The 14,631-nt window shown below is 40.3% G+C and overlaps 3 protein-coding genes across 3 annotated transcripts in view; 1 reads left to right on the forward strand and 2 right to left on the reverse strand.

The window, feature by feature from the left end:
- fbxo18 (F-box DNA helicase 1) overlaps positions 1-962 on the reverse strand; it is a 42,607-nt gene extending 41,645 nt beyond the window's left edge. Inside the window, exon 1 of the mRNA XM_071517872.1 lies at positions 638-962. Within this exon, the coding sequence (XP_071373973.1) occupies positions 638-656 (19 nt within the window). The 5' untranslated portion in view covers positions 657-962. The remainder of the gene's footprint in view (positions 1-637) is intronic.
- Positions 963-4,293: 3,331 nt separating this feature from the next.
- Positions 4,294-11,450, reverse strand: nudt5 (nudix (nucleoside diphosphate linked moiety X)-type motif 5). The gene is made up of 10 exons (XM_071518363.1): positions 11,421-11,450; positions 11,009-11,079; positions 9,534-9,601; positions 9,391-9,443; positions 8,959-9,066; positions 7,368-7,463; positions 6,381-6,482; positions 5,110-5,118; positions 4,962-5,015; positions 4,294-4,430 (listed from the first exon to the last, which is right to left on the reverse strand). The coding sequence occupies exons 2-10, from the start codon at positions 11,069-11,071 to the stop codon at positions 4,321-4,323; spliced, it is 663 nt and encodes a 220-aa protein (XP_071374464.1). The 5' UTR covers positions 11,072-11,079; positions 11,421-11,450; the 3' UTR covers positions 4,294-4,320.
- A 580-nt stretch (positions 11,451-12,030) lies between these two features.
- Positions 12,031-14,550, forward strand: cdc123 (cell division cycle 123 homolog (S. cerevisiae); the record flags this gene model as incomplete). The annotated part of the gene is made up of 5 exons (XM_071518414.1): positions 12,031-12,206; positions 12,637-12,708; positions 12,979-13,042; positions 14,323-14,355; positions 14,455-14,550. Coding segments are annotated over exons 1-5 (441 nt in total), but the record flags the coding sequence as incomplete, so codon positions are not given.
- Positions 14,551-14,631: the final 81 nt, after the last annotated feature.

A 14,631-nucleotide genomic window follows, 5' to 3' on the forward strand; every position in this document is an offset into this window, starting at 1 on the left:
TGGAATATTAATACTGATTTATTGACATACATGTACATGTAAGCAGCATTTTAAAGTTGTCAACATGAAGCTAATCTTAACAATTTAGCTATACTTTTGGGTAGTCTAATCTATAACAATGCTATTTTATAGTTATTTTATAAAAAGGATCAAATGTTTTAAATATAAAATATTGATCTGAAAAGTAACTAGTAACTATAGCTGTGAAATAAATGTAATTGAGCAAAAAGTACAATATTTCCCTCTAAAATGTAGTGGAGTACAAGTACAAAGTAGCATAAAATGGAAATACTCAAGTAAAGTACAAGTACCTCAAAATTGTACTTAAGTACAGTACTTGAGTAAATGTACTTAGTTACTTTCCACCACTGGTTTCTATGGTAGAGCTCAGAGATCGTGGAGTGGATTCAGCCTCCCACCTCTGGGTAGACATGTATGCACTTATAAACCAGAAACATAAAAGACGAAGTAGTGGTACTGTTGTATTACTGACTAATAGCAAACAGAGCTACAGTGCAGTCTAAGCGCAGTAGATGCATTTCTCTTTACAGGGAGACAAGGAAAAAACCCAGCATGGTTAACCGTGCTCCACAAACAAACAGACAGACAGACAGACAGACAGACAGAGCCGCCTTACCTTTAACAGCCAGCTCCATCCTCAGGTCGCTGCTAACTTTCTCCCAAACGTATCGTCCACATCTGTCTTTCAGTAAAAACAAATAAACCCAGGATTCACCTGAGAGTCTGCTGAAGCTACAAACTGTTACTTAGCATAACAACTCCACTGGCTACTGCGAGCTAGCAAACTCTACCGTGAGCTCGTCGTTTATCTTGATAACTTACTTCTCGCTGTCAGAATATTCGCGCGACTCGAGCCAACCGTGTTCACTTGTTTAATAAACTAACTTTGGGTTTTGTTTTGTTTGCTGCTTTGAAAATTGCTTCCCCAGCTAGCTAACTGTTTGTAGTTTCTTGGTACTGAAGTTTGTGTTGTTGCCGAGCCACATGATTGGCTACTGGAGATCTTCTTCTTCTTCGTGGGATCCCGCACAGGTTTATCATGACCCGTTAGTTTCTTCAGCGCCCCCCTTCGCCCAAAAGGCGTAAATACCTGAATAAAAACCAGTAATGTAGAGATTTCCCAAACTTTGTATATGTAAAGTTATATATATACACATATATATGTGTATGTGTATGTATGTATGTATATATATATATATATATACCTTACACACACACACACATATATATATATATGTGTGTATTGTGTTGTTTAAAAATGAATATGAACTTGTTTTCTTTGCATTATTCGAGGTCTGAAAACACTGCATCTTTTTTGTTATTTTGACCAGTTGTCTGCAGTTGTCTGTTCTCCAAATAAATGCTCTAAATGACAATATTTTTATTTGGAATTTGGGAGAAATGTTGTCAGTAGTTTATAAAATAAAACAAAAATATTAATTTTACTCATTTTACTCAAACACATACCTATAAATAGTAAAACCAGAGAAACTGATAATTTTGCAGTGGTCTCTTAATTTTGTTGTCAGTTATGACTTTGTACAGAATACAGAACTGTCAATGCCAGTGATTCTCAACCTTTTTCATATCAAGGACCCCTAATTTAGTCCACATTAGGGCCACAGATCCCATTTGATGAGATTTTGTCTCTCAGACCCAAATCTGAGAATATTTTTATTGTCAGATTTGATTTTGTCCAGAACTCCATGACTGTCTGTATTGTAGGTAGAGAGATAACAGAGAAACTATGATCAAAACAGTCATTCTTCTACCTTCTCTAATTGTGTTAACTTCTTGTAAATGAAATAATGGAGTGAAGTTTAACAATTCATCAATTTGCCCCTGGAACCCCCTCAAGGACCCCTGGTGGTCCCCGGACCCCACGTTGAGAACCACCGGTCTATGCTGTAGGTAGGGAGATAACAGTGGGTAAAGTGAAACCTACGATCAAAACAGTCCTTTTAAACTCTCTGATTGGACTAACTTCACGGGTGCAAACTAACAGTGAAATGAAACTGTTCCTCAAGACCCCCTGGAGGTCCCAGGACCCCAGCTTGGGAACCGTCAAACTCGCCGACATGAGGTGTGTGAGAGAGAAAGAAAAGATTCAGATAAGAGCAAAGTCAGTATCACGTTTATTCTTTCAATTCAGTTATTTCTAGTTGTTAGTTCAGTACAGTATCAGTGTCGAGTTACTCGTACAGAAAGGAGTATTTCCCATTTATCTGTTAGTCTTTTTCAACACAGTGCCTCTGCTGTGCTTTACAGTGGAGTTAAAGGAAGAAAATCCACCTCAGATCCTTATTTTCACTGTTAAACATCATCAATACATTCCAGGAGTTATTTAGTGATGAAGTATTGTAATTTACTTTCTTGGTGAACCCACTTTCCCTCACTAACTGCCTCGTCTTCTTCTACTGCAGTTAGTGATTTCCTACATTTCCCAGAATGCCTTTCAACAACCTCCAGAGAACAGGCGAGCTCCAGCTGGATTTTTACACGCAAGAGGAGAGAGTGACGGCAGAGCGAGAGTTTCCTGTCTCTCTGCTGCAGTGCATGCTGGTCTCTCTCCTGCTCCTGTGGGTGGAGAAACTGGTCTCTCTCCTCTTCTATGATGGATCTCTCCTGTATGATTGTTGAACGTCTCTCGGTGCAAAAATGGCGGCTCTAGAAAGAAGCCCTCGCTCTTTGATTCTGAGGGACTGACACCAAAACCTGACGTTTACCGCTGAGGTTTTACATCCTGAAACATTTTCTCATATCAAACTCCACAGAAGAAGAAAGAAAAGACCCAGGAGTGCAAAGTGCATCACCGATAGCAGATTTTTAACAGTGTCAAAGTGTTTCAGGGAGCATTTTTCCCTTAACTCAGCAAAACAGCATGTTAGCACGGATTAGGAATGTTTCACAATCACAGTTATTATTACATTAAAAAATCCTATCAAATTTGATACTATCATACTTGGTAGGGCTGGGCGATATGGTTGAAATCAATATCATGATAATCAAAAGGATTTTTCTCGATATCAATATATATCACGATATCGTTCATGTTAAATAATCAAATGAATGTTCATCTCATTGAACCGAATGGTGATGTTAGGTGTGATGTCAAACAAAACAGAAATATTCAATTAATATTCCTACCATACCTCATTTTATCAGAGTTTTTAAGTAAAATTTGCTTGTCATCATCAATTCAGACAGCAGAAATGTGTCACGATATCAAAATATCTTCATATCATCACAATATGATTCCACTGAAAGACGATAAACGATAATATTGAATTATCGCCCAGCCCTAATACTTGGAATATCTCATAAAAATCAGGAAGTGACCTTTTCCCCACTTGTAAAAGGCAGATGTGACTTTAAGGTGCATGCTAGTTCCTCCACACTGGATTGGTCTGGATTACATGTGAAGGGATGAGACTAAATGTTGCATGATTCTCACTGGATGAACCTCTGATCTGCAGCTTAACGCAGACCAGAAAAACCCCGTGGTCTTCTCCAATACTTTCATTTCTTGATTTGATTGGAAGATTTTGGGGTTCAGTATGATTTAAGCAGGCAGAGGTTTCCCCCCAACTCACTCTCTAGATGAAGATTATTCATCTCAGCAACAAATATCAAAACATGTGAGGTGACCGGGGTCTAAAATTACAGTAAATGTGTCTTTTTTTTTCGTACTTCGGGACGGCACAACAATGTTTTTCCATATTTTTCCCAAACTTTTTCACACTTAGTTTTAACACGGGGTTTATTCGGCTCTTGACCGCCATGAAAACCAGAATATAAACTACTCACGAGATCAGATGCAGCTGGACGAGTTTGTAGAGTCTGAATGAGTTTGAGTAAAAATCTGAACGCTACAAACTGGTCCAGCTGCTTCTGATCTTGGTGAGGAGATTATATTCTGCTTTTCAAATAAATAACCTCCATATTAAAACTAAGTGGAATATTGCTTTAACAAGATGGAGATGACCAAATTCTTTTTCCAGACTTTTCCAGACCTGTGTAGGAAGCCTATGTAACAAAAAGACTATTCCTCCCTCTCTCTCTCTCTCTCTCTCTCTCTCTCTCTCTCTCTCCCTCTCTCTCTCTCTCTCTCTCTCCCTCCCTCTCTCTCTCCTCTCCCTCTCTCTCTCCCTCTCTCTCTCTCTCTCTCTCTCCCTCTCTCTCTCCCTCTCTCTCTCTCCCTCTCCCTCTCTCTCTCCTCTCTCTCTCCCTCTCTCTCTCTCTCCCTCTCTCTCTCCTCTCTCTCTCCCTCTCCTCTCTCTTCCTCTCTCTCTCTCTCTCTCACTGTTTGAGGACAGGCAGCTCCCGGGGCTTGAAGAAGGCCTGGACCATCCCCATGGCGAAGATGTAAACTTTAGCATCGACCACGATCTTCTCCTTCTTCAGCAGCTCTGCGGGGGAAGAAAGACAGACAGACAGACAGACAGACAGACAGACAGACAGACCGGTGTTAGCGTGTTTTAGGCGTGTTTCTCGTTGTGTCACGGGACGCCGGATGTCTGTTCGTTCCTACGGGAGACAGTTTCTGCAACGTCTTGTTTAACGTTGGAGAAAAATCTGACTTTTGCTTTTTCTTCAGTCCGTCTCGACTCTGTTGACTGAAAGTTGTATTCTTGACTGGAATCATAAGCTATTTTCAGTTTTTTTCTTTCAATACAATAAAATATCTTACAGTAGAACACATATTTCACTCTAGAACAACTAATTTAAATTCAGACAAAAAAAAGGCAATGATTGGTGACAATGAGAACGTTACAAATATAATAGACTTTTATTCTGCTTTAAAATATAATATACCCTCCCACCACAATGTATTTTTTATGGTTAAGCAGTATAGAGTGTGACTGATTCAATGGTGTCAACAGTCAAAATCCTTATAGGCCCAAAAAAAAGATCATAACATTAAAAAGTGAAATCCTCACCGTCTATCTTCGTCTGGAATTCATCAAGAGGCAACAGAACGACTTCAACGAATTCTGGAGAAGAGGAGAAAGGCTGTGTGATGTTTTGCACAAAGAGAGAAGATAATTTCTGAAATAGTTAAGAGAGAAAAAACTGAACAAAACTCACCTCCTTCACCTGAGGAGAGAGAGAGAGGAGAGAGAGAGAGAGAGAGAGAGAGAGAGAGAGAGAGAGAGAGAGAGAGAGAGAGAGAGAGAGAGAGAGCGAGAGACAGAGAGAGAGAGAGGAGACAGAGAGAGAGAGCGAGAGAGAGAGAGAGATCAACATGAGACTGAAACTGTTCTGAATGAAGGATCCGTTTATATTCTGAACATAGAAATGAGCCTCAGGTAATATTTGGTAAAGAATGAGTAAATGAATGAATGAATGAATGAATGAGCAAGTGAATGAGTGAATGAATGAATGAATGAATGAGTGACTGAGCAAATGAATGAGTGAATGAATGAGTGAGTGGGTGAATGAGTGAGCGAGTGACTAAGTTACTAAATGAATGAATGAATCAGAGTGAATGAATGAGTGAATGAAGGAGCGATTGCATGAGTGAACAAATGAACAAACTGTTCTGAGTGAATGAATGAATGCATGAACAAGTGAATGAATACATGAATGAGTGAGTGAGTGAGTGAATGAGCAAGTGAATGAGTGAGTGAGCAAGTGAATGACTGAATAAGTGAATGAATGAGTGAATGAATTAATGAGTGAATTAATGAGTGAGTGAGTGAGTTACTGAATCAATAAAACGGGTGAGTGAGTGAGTGAGTGAATGAATGAGTGAATGAACAGGTGAGTGAATGACTGAACAGATGAGTGAATGAACAGGTGAGTGAATGACTGAACAGGTAAGCGAATGAACAGGTGAGTGAATGACTGAACAGGTGAGTGAATGAACAGGTGAGTGAGTGAATGAACAGGTGAGTGAATGAGTGAGTGAATGAACAGGTGAGTGAATGACTGAACAGGTGAGTGAATGAACAGGTGAGTGAATGAACAGGTGAGTGAATGAGTGAGTGAATGAACAGGGTGAGTGAATGAACAGGTGAGTGAATGACTGAACAGGTGAGTGAATGACTGAACAGGTGAGTGAATGAACAGGTGAGTGAATGAACAGGTGAGTAAATGAATGAGTGAATGAACAGGTGAGTGAATGACTGAACAGGTGAGTGAATGAACGGGTGAGTGAATGAATGAGTGAATGAATGAACAGGTGAGTGAATGAACAGGTGAGTGAATGAATGAGTGAGTGAATGAATGAACAGGTGAGTGAATGACTGAACAGGTGAGTGAATGAATGAGTGAATGAATGAACAGGTGAGTGAATGAATGAGTGAGTGAATGAATGAACAGGTGAGTGAATGAATGAGTCCTGCTTGTCTCCTCACCCAGCTGTTGTGTTGGGTTGATGTTCTCTACATCGTCTCCATTGATGTTGACCAGAACCATCTGAGTGGTGCAGTTTGACAGACCGGGGTCTAGACACGTTACTACGGCAACAGCAACAACAACAATAATCAGACCGGTCACTGCAGCCACAACAACAACAACAACAACAACAACCCCCCCTGATATTCCCCAACTTCCCCAGAAAATGTAATTCCATGATATTCCAGGAATTCCATGACCAGTGGGAACTTTGATAATAATAATACAAACAATCACAAACTTTATGTATATAGCATCTTTCTAGGACAAATAATCATGTATAATTATATACTGCGATTTTAGTTACTTCTTCTGTCAGTCTGTCTGTCAGCAGGATTTCACAACAAGTTCTGAACAGATTTCCATGACATGTGGTGAACAGTCCTGATCTGGGATTTCTGCCATTAGATAATTATTGTTCTTTTAACCACAACTATGAAAGTAACAGACATAGAGACTTTATTCTAAATCCTAAGTGTCTGTTTGGGTGAAGAAATCAATTTCACTTCAAACTGAAGTGACAGGAGTGAGGCGTTTGGGTGCAAAAGCAAGTTGGAGGATTGTTCAGTAGGAGGTTTGTGTTGTCAGAATGCCTTCTAGATGGAGAATATTGCCATATCAAATTCCCATATTTTTTTCCATATTCTCATATTTTCTCATTTGTTATATATTGCAAATATCTCTATATTTTAATTTATTTTCACATCGCATACATACTCAGTTCTTTCACATTGTATTTTCAGTTTTGTAAGATAAAAATGAGGACAGTGCGATCTGGGTCAGAACAAAGTCTGAACCACACAAACACACACAGGAGATAAGATATAGCCAACACTGCTAATGCAAGCAAGTGTGTGTTTACGTGTGTGTGTGTGTGTGTGTATGTGTGTGTGTGTGTGTGTGTGTGTGTGTGTGTGTGTGTGTGTGTGTGTGTGTGTGTGTAATACCTGGAGTGACTCCCACCACCTCTCCTTTGTAGCCGGTCTCTTCCTTCAGCTCCCTCAGTGCGGCCGTCTCGGCGCTCTCCCCCTCGTCAATCAGACCTGGATGATGAAACAGCAGAAAGCTCAGAAACAGAAACACAGAAACAGAAACTAGGACTGAACGATTTTGAAAAAATATATAATTGCGATTATTTTGACAGATATTGCAATTGCGATATGATTTGCGATTTTAGAGGGAATGATAATTTTTACATCATTATTCTCATTTTCATTGAAAAACGTATTAAAATGATTATGGTGTGATTTTTGCGGGGATCTGTACCAAACAAAGATGTTTTCTTAAGTCTGTAGAGTATGATGTGTAGGCCAGGACATCTCTGCAGCACCACAATATTTCATTTAAAATGGTATTTTGACACATTTCACCTTTAACAAATATTGCACCTCCTGCGATTTGAAAATTGCAGTAGGCCATATTGCGATTTTGATAAAATTTTGATTAATTGTTCAGCCCTAGTGGGTTGGACTCTTTTTTTTTGGAGATATTCTTCTGTCTCTCTGTCTGGAGAATGACAGGAAAGATGTGAGCTGGATCTGAGCCTGAAGAAACTACATGGCATGCGTTACACTCAGCCGGATATCAAATTCAATGACTTCCATTGACTTTCAAGGTGTTTGGTGAATTTCAAGTGTTCAAAATTTCGTATTGATGAATTTGGGTGCTTTAAAAAATAAAAACAAATCAAGTACTTTCAAGGCCATCCATTCATTTTCACAAACTTGTCAAATGAGAAAAGTCTGCAGATATGAGAGAGTGAAGAGAATTATTGGTTAGTGCCAAATGAAGTGAGATGACGCTCAACTGAACTCCTGATCTGACAAACAATCATCAAAATAATAAACTTGACCGTCTAATTTGTTGTCAAAATGCCTTGTCAAAGGCTTTGAAAGTAGATTCAAACAACATAGGGAAGGGCTTCATTTATTAAAGGGGAGGGATTGTTTTGTTTGCTCTTTCTCATGCTCCTGTTGAAGTAAAAATACAGTTAAGTGTTTGAGGCAGAAATAACTGGAAGGACAGATCAACTGAATCTGGACCTCAGCTACATCACACACATTTAAACACAGTTTCTACTGGCACTGACTGTATTATATCTCAACCACTGTGACTGTTTACTAGTCATCCTACTTCTGTTCAAGTGCAATAATGGAATTATTTATCAACGCCGGTAACTGTTCCTCTATTTATTTCAATCTGTTCTATGCAATATCTCTCCAACTATGCTGCATTACTGGCTCCACTTGCTCCCAGTACCGGACATTTCACTCTTTTATTCTGTGCATATACAGTATTATTTCGTTTTTATCTATTTTATATTTTTGTATCTTATACTCTATAGTGTTTATATTTTCTTATAGTTTTTATCCTTAATTAGGCATCTATAGGCTTGCTCCAAACGACATTTCATTGTACTCGTACAGTGACAATAAAGGTATCTATCTATCTATCTATCTATCTATCTATCTATCTATCTATCATCCTTCTGCTAATATGAATAGAAATATAAATGTAGAGTTTGGAGAGGAGAGAGACCTGCAGGAAACTCCAGAGTGAAACTTCCCATCGGAGGACGGAACTGCTTCACCATCACGACACAGTCTTTGTGCAGAGTCCGCTTCAGCAGAGCGATGATCCCCACTCCTGAAACCAGACAGGGAACTCTGCGTTAGACATCTTTGTTGTCAGTCAGTCACCTGTCAATCAAACAGTGCGGGCGGGGCCTTGGATTTTCCTCTTGATGCAGTTTGAGTTTCTCTCTTTTCTCTGTCTGTTCAGCCATGGTGGCTATCGCTGCTCATGCTAACTACCCAGTTCTTCTTCTTCTGTTTATTCCAAAACTAACAAAGCAGAAACGTAAAACGCATCACTTCCTGTGCGGCAGAGGAAAGAGCGACCAGACAGCCCATAACAGTGACACACGTGTGAATAAATAAATGTGTTTAAATTCACTGTGCAGACACTCACCGTCTGCCTCTGTGGTGGTTTGTCTCGTCGTCCTTTTCACACTCTCCCAGGTTCTGGTGAAGGAAGACAAGGGGGGGGGTTATCGATGCTTTCAAAGTCATTTCAGTAATAGTAATAACGGTAATAGTGTAATAGTACAGTACCTGGTGTTTCCAGCAGGGTCAACATATGTGGTTTTCTCCAGCTTCACCCATTTCCCTGCTGCCATCACCTGGAACACAGAGAGCAGAAAACTGTTTCCAAGAGTTTGTGTATTAAGAAGAGGTGTTTATCTTTTCAGCGTATGCTTCTTCAATATCAGATACAAAACCGAAAATACCGTATTTCCTCTAATAGTGGCCGGTAGTCAATTAAATGGCCGGTAGTCAATTAAAAGCAGGGTCTCCGATAATGTCCGGGGCCATGGTCGACACAAACAAATAAAGGCCGGCCCCAAATACAGGCCGGAGAAAAAAACAAAGGAAAAAACAACGGTGGATACCGGTAAACTCCTGGTGCCTGTTATATAATGTAACTGTAGTTTATAGTAACGTACAAGTGCCACAAGACGGCTCGGCCGGCGGAAGTCTCTGGAGCGTGCCGTCTTCGATTACCGTAATTATCGTAATGCGTCGCAGTAACAAAAAAACGGCTACCTAACGAACCCCAACAGAAGCAGATCAGAAAACAAGGAGGCTTCGTACTAAAATATGAGCAAATATACTTATCAAACAGAGGGAATTAGAAATAAAGGCCTGTCTCTAATATAAGCCTGCTTCCAATAAAGGCCTGGTACCCTCTGCAGCTGAGGGAAATAAAGGCCCGGGCCAATATTAGAGGAAATACGGTAGTACAGAAGTGCGCAGGATACATTGCGGGGTAAGAAGCAAGTTCTGAATGACAGTAAAGTTTGTATTTTGCTAGTTTCTTAACCCGCAAAGTATCGTGCGCACTCCTTCTCTTTCACAGGCTTTTGGTATATTGCCGAGGGACTTTTATTCTGAAGGGCTGCATGAAGCAGCGTAGAAACGTCAACCACAAGCTAGCATTAGCTTTAGCTCTGAGTTCCCGAAAGCGGCATTTTGGGGGAAAACGAAAGACCTTATTGGAACTTTGAGGGTAAAATCTACATGATACTAAGACCTGGGAGGAAGGAAACGCTGATCCAGGATCCTTAGTCGTAACAAAATCAAAGATGGCCGACAAGTGATGCCGCTTCGCCTACTATGCTTCTTAAATCGCTCATTTCGCTGATCATAAAACACGATTATTGCAGTCAACCTTTCGACCACCGTCGGCTCGGAAGCACAGTACCTGCGAAGAAGTCGAGGCATCTGTCGGCCATCTTTGATTACGCTACAATGGGGATTTGGGGGTAAACTTGTCTTTAAAGTTTATTTGTGCAGAGGAGATGTAGCATATGCCAGCACAGTGAAAGTAGACAAGTAAAGGATTACGTACATCTGTTTGGATAACTTAAGTTTTCTCGTTATAGACCTCTCCGAATTTTGCACGCCATCTAGCGGCACTTTAGCGCTAGGAGTCGGAGTTTACGAGGAGCACCTGAAGGCAGCATAACGTAACGCAGCTGTCATGGCAGTTTATTCAGAAACAGAGTTTAATGAAAAACCTGATTTACCTCTTCCTTCACTATGTGAGGGACGGTAGTCGACTTCGGTTCGTCCGTGCTGCTCATTTTCATCTAAAAAACTGAAGGAAAAAAAACAGTTTAATGTCGAGTCAGAGATCGTTAACACCAAACAACACGATTCAACACAAGCTCGACTGAAGAAAAAGACAAAATACAAAGAGATATCCACCATTTTGATTTAACTGATAGGAATAAATAACGTTTGTGGTTAGTTGCTACATTAGCTACCGGCAATCCAACCAAATCAATGCAACTTTCCCCCAGCAAACTCACAGATTGTTTTCCCCTTATTCAGTAAACGGGGAGTACTTTACGGTTTAGACCAGCATTAAATCTAATCCGGATTATTTCAAACTTTAAATAATAAATTAAAAATGGGAAAACTTTAAACTTAACTCACGTGAAAGTCCAACCGTCTATTAGTAGCAGCAGAGAGGGTGAAAAAGTAGTGAGGTCTCACTCCGCAGCCACTTCCGGGTACCGCAAACGTCACCAGAGTCTGCTCTCGGGGTTGGTAGAAAAGTAGTAATCTTACGTGATCATTATCTTCGTGACAAGTTTTTTGCACAAATGTAGAGCAGAAATCTGTTATATAGGCTATGTTGATATATATATATATATATATATATCTGTATGACTGTAAGACATCATATACCATGGCATTTTATAATAAAACGTATTGTTGTAAAAGTGCGTATGTACAGTATGTAATGTTAACAGCTATGTTTGCTAACTGTTCGGTTGCTACCTAGCCAAGTAGTCGTACATCTATACATTTTGTTTTGTTTTTATACTATTGAGTGACTGCTCGTCTCTATAGGCGATCTTCGACTACAACTCAGTGGTACAGTCACGCCTACACGTGCACCTCAGAAAGACGTCCCCCTATGAGAGAAAAACATCTATCGCATCATTACAGCGATCAATATATACTCTCTTTACGATTGAATTGTAATGTATTGCAATGTAATGTAATGTAATTCAAACAGAGAATATTGTTGCTTCTTAACATGCGTCCGCTGGAGGCGCACAACGACGATGCGGAACCAAATGTAGCAACACGATGGGGATGTATTTACCGATGGACACACTTCCGTTACAGGAACTGCAGCATGAAGAAGGAGCAAGTTGTCAACTGTCAGTTTTCGGTCTGGTATCCGATATTCAAGAAACATACGATTAAAAGGTAAACACCGATACTTGGTACACAACGTCTGGGAAATATTGTTGTTGTTGTTGTGAAATGAAGCTAAGCTAGCTAGCTGCCGCGGCTAACGTTAGCTAGCAGGACAGAAACAAGGTGCAGCTTCTTCTTCAGGGGAATTATCAGTGTAATTATCATGTTTAGCATCAATTATAACTGTAATTATCATGTTTAGCATCAATTATAACTGTACTTATTATGTTTAACATCAATTATAATTGTAATTATCATGTTTAGCAGCAATTATAACGGCAATTATTATGTGTAACATAAATTCTAATAATAATAATCATGTTTGACAACAGGAGGCAGAGCAGCTTGTTGTTTACAGTCAGTCCTTAATCTGTCTGTTGTCTTCTGTTATTATTATTATTATTACTATTATTATTTAATTTGTTTATCTATTTTCCAGTCTGATTCTCCCACTGCCTCAGAATGTAATAGACTATTTACTGGACGATGGAACACTGGTAGTCTCTGGGAGGTGAGACACACACACACACACACACACACAACACAAATGCGGACCAAAGACACACACACACACACGCACACACACAAAATCAAATCTAACCTAAGACATACACACACACAAAAAACATAACCTAAAGACACACACATGCACCCCCCCCCCCCACACACACACACACACACACACATGCACACACACTACGAAGAAGAGGACTTGTGGGTAGTGAAGTCCTCCAGGACTGCAGTGAGCTGTCAGGTTGTGATGTGGTTTCTCCTCCTGCAGCGATCACAACACACAGCGGACTCACACCAACAGCAGCGACTCGGACGCAGAGGAAGACATCCAGGTACAGGAAGAGGAAGTGAGGTCACGTCTCCACCAGGAAGCTCTCTTCACTTCACAGCAGCTTTATTCACCTCCTCCAATAGTGGAAACTAGAATTTATAACCTCCTCCTCTCCTTGTCCCCTTCCTCCTCTCCTCTCCTCTCCTCTCCTCTCCTCTCCTCCTCTCCTTGTCTCCTCTCCTCTCCTCCTCTCCTATCCTTGTCTCCTCTCCTCCTTTCCTCTCCTCTCCTCCTTTCCTCTCCTCTCCTCTCCTCTCCTCTCCTTGTTTCCTCTCCTCCTCCCCTCTCCTCCTCTCCTCTCCTCTCTCCTCTCCTCTCCTCTCCTTTGTCCTCTCCTCCTCTCCTCTCCTCTCCTCTCCTCTCCTTTGTCCTTTCCTCTCTCCTCTCCTCTCTCCTTTCCTCTCCTCTCTCCTCTCCTCCTCTCCTCTCCTCTGTCCTCTCCTCTCTCCTCCTCTCCTCTCCTCTCCTCCATGGTGGGACACACAAACCGCTCTCCAGTTATAGTCGTGGGATTCACACCTCTGTCTTCTTTCTTTGCGTTATTCTCAGTGAAAATGTTGCTTTGTTTTACTGGATTCCAACACTGCCAGACGACAGAAGTTAAAAATATTTTCAAGTTTTTCCATAAAAGCTCCAAGTTTCCGTCTTGGGTCGGTGACAGATAAAGGTTTTTGAAAGAGAAAAAAAATCTGACTAGAAGAAAAGTCCAGAAGAATGTATTGTGTTTACATATTTGTTTTATAACTTTTAAAATGGCATTAATTCATTTTTAGATATCTGGTCTTACTTCTCAGAAAATTTCAGGTGGTGCACTAGTATAAAATTATACTAGTAGTTAAATAATGCACATTCACTGTATTTACCATTACTGAAAAACTAAAAATGAATGAATCACTGTAGTGTCTAAAATAACTGTAAGAACTGTATTGAGAAAATGAACCTTTTTTATTGTGGTTTTGTTGTTGCACCAGCTGACATTTTTTTAGACTTTGGAGCAGCAAAACTCAGAAAAACAAAGACAAAAATGAATTGCATTTCAATAAAATGAAAGTGGTTTGTCACAGATTAAATATTGTAGAATTATTTAATAAATTACATCTTTGCCAAAAATGCACGTTATGTCACTGAGAGAGTTGCCTGGTGGACAGGACACCAGCTTTCTGTCTTTCCCTTGTAGATTTAAAACATTTAAATCTGGAAAAAAGTGTTACATCTCAGTTTTTGTCTTCATATTGCTGTTTGACTTTCTCATCCTGTGCTTCACTCTCTCCTCCCCTCTAGTGGTCAGATGATGAGACAACCACCACGGTCACAGTGAGTATTTTCGAGTAACAGTTTGAAAAAAAAGTAGATGTTTATCCCATATTCGGCGTGCAGAGGCGTGTCGTGACGCCGCCGCTTTGTGTTCGCCAGGCTCCAGAGTTCCCAGAATTCACCTGTAAAGTGCTGGAGGCCATAAACGCGCTGGGTGGGCGTGTCTTCCCCAAACTCAACTGGAGCGCTCCACGGGTAAAAAATATCTCCCTCAGATGATTTGTTTTTTTGTTTTTTTGCCGTTTTGAAATGAAGTAACAGTTGTGTGTGTGTGTG

The sequence above is a fragment of the Centroberyx affinis genome, unplaced genomic scaffold, assembly GCF_046629955.1.
Source record: "Centroberyx affinis isolate AG114_WGS23_722 - 3 ecotype Tasmania unplaced genomic scaffold, CSIRO-AGI_Caff_v1 ptg000046l_1, whole genome shotgun sequence".
Classification (NCBI taxonomy): domain Eukaryota; kingdom Metazoa; phylum Chordata; class Actinopteri; order Beryciformes; family Berycidae; genus Centroberyx; species Centroberyx affinis.

What these genes read in the sequence shown, in the direction of transcription:
- nudt5 (XM_071518363.1), bottom strand. Translation starts at nt 11,071, where the DNA reads ATGAAAATGAGCAGCACGGACGAACCGAAGTCGACTACCGTCCCTCAC. An exon ending in CTCACATAGTGAAGGAAGAG is followed by an intron (nt 9,602 to 11,008) that starts GTAAATCAGGTT and finishes TCTGTGTTCCAG; the next exon opens with GTGATGGCAGCAGGGAAATG. An exon ending in AACCACCACAGAGGCAGACG is followed by an intron (nt 9,067 to 9,390) that starts GTGAGTGTCTGC and finishes GTCTGGTTTCAG; the next exon opens with GAGTGGGGATCATCGCTCTG.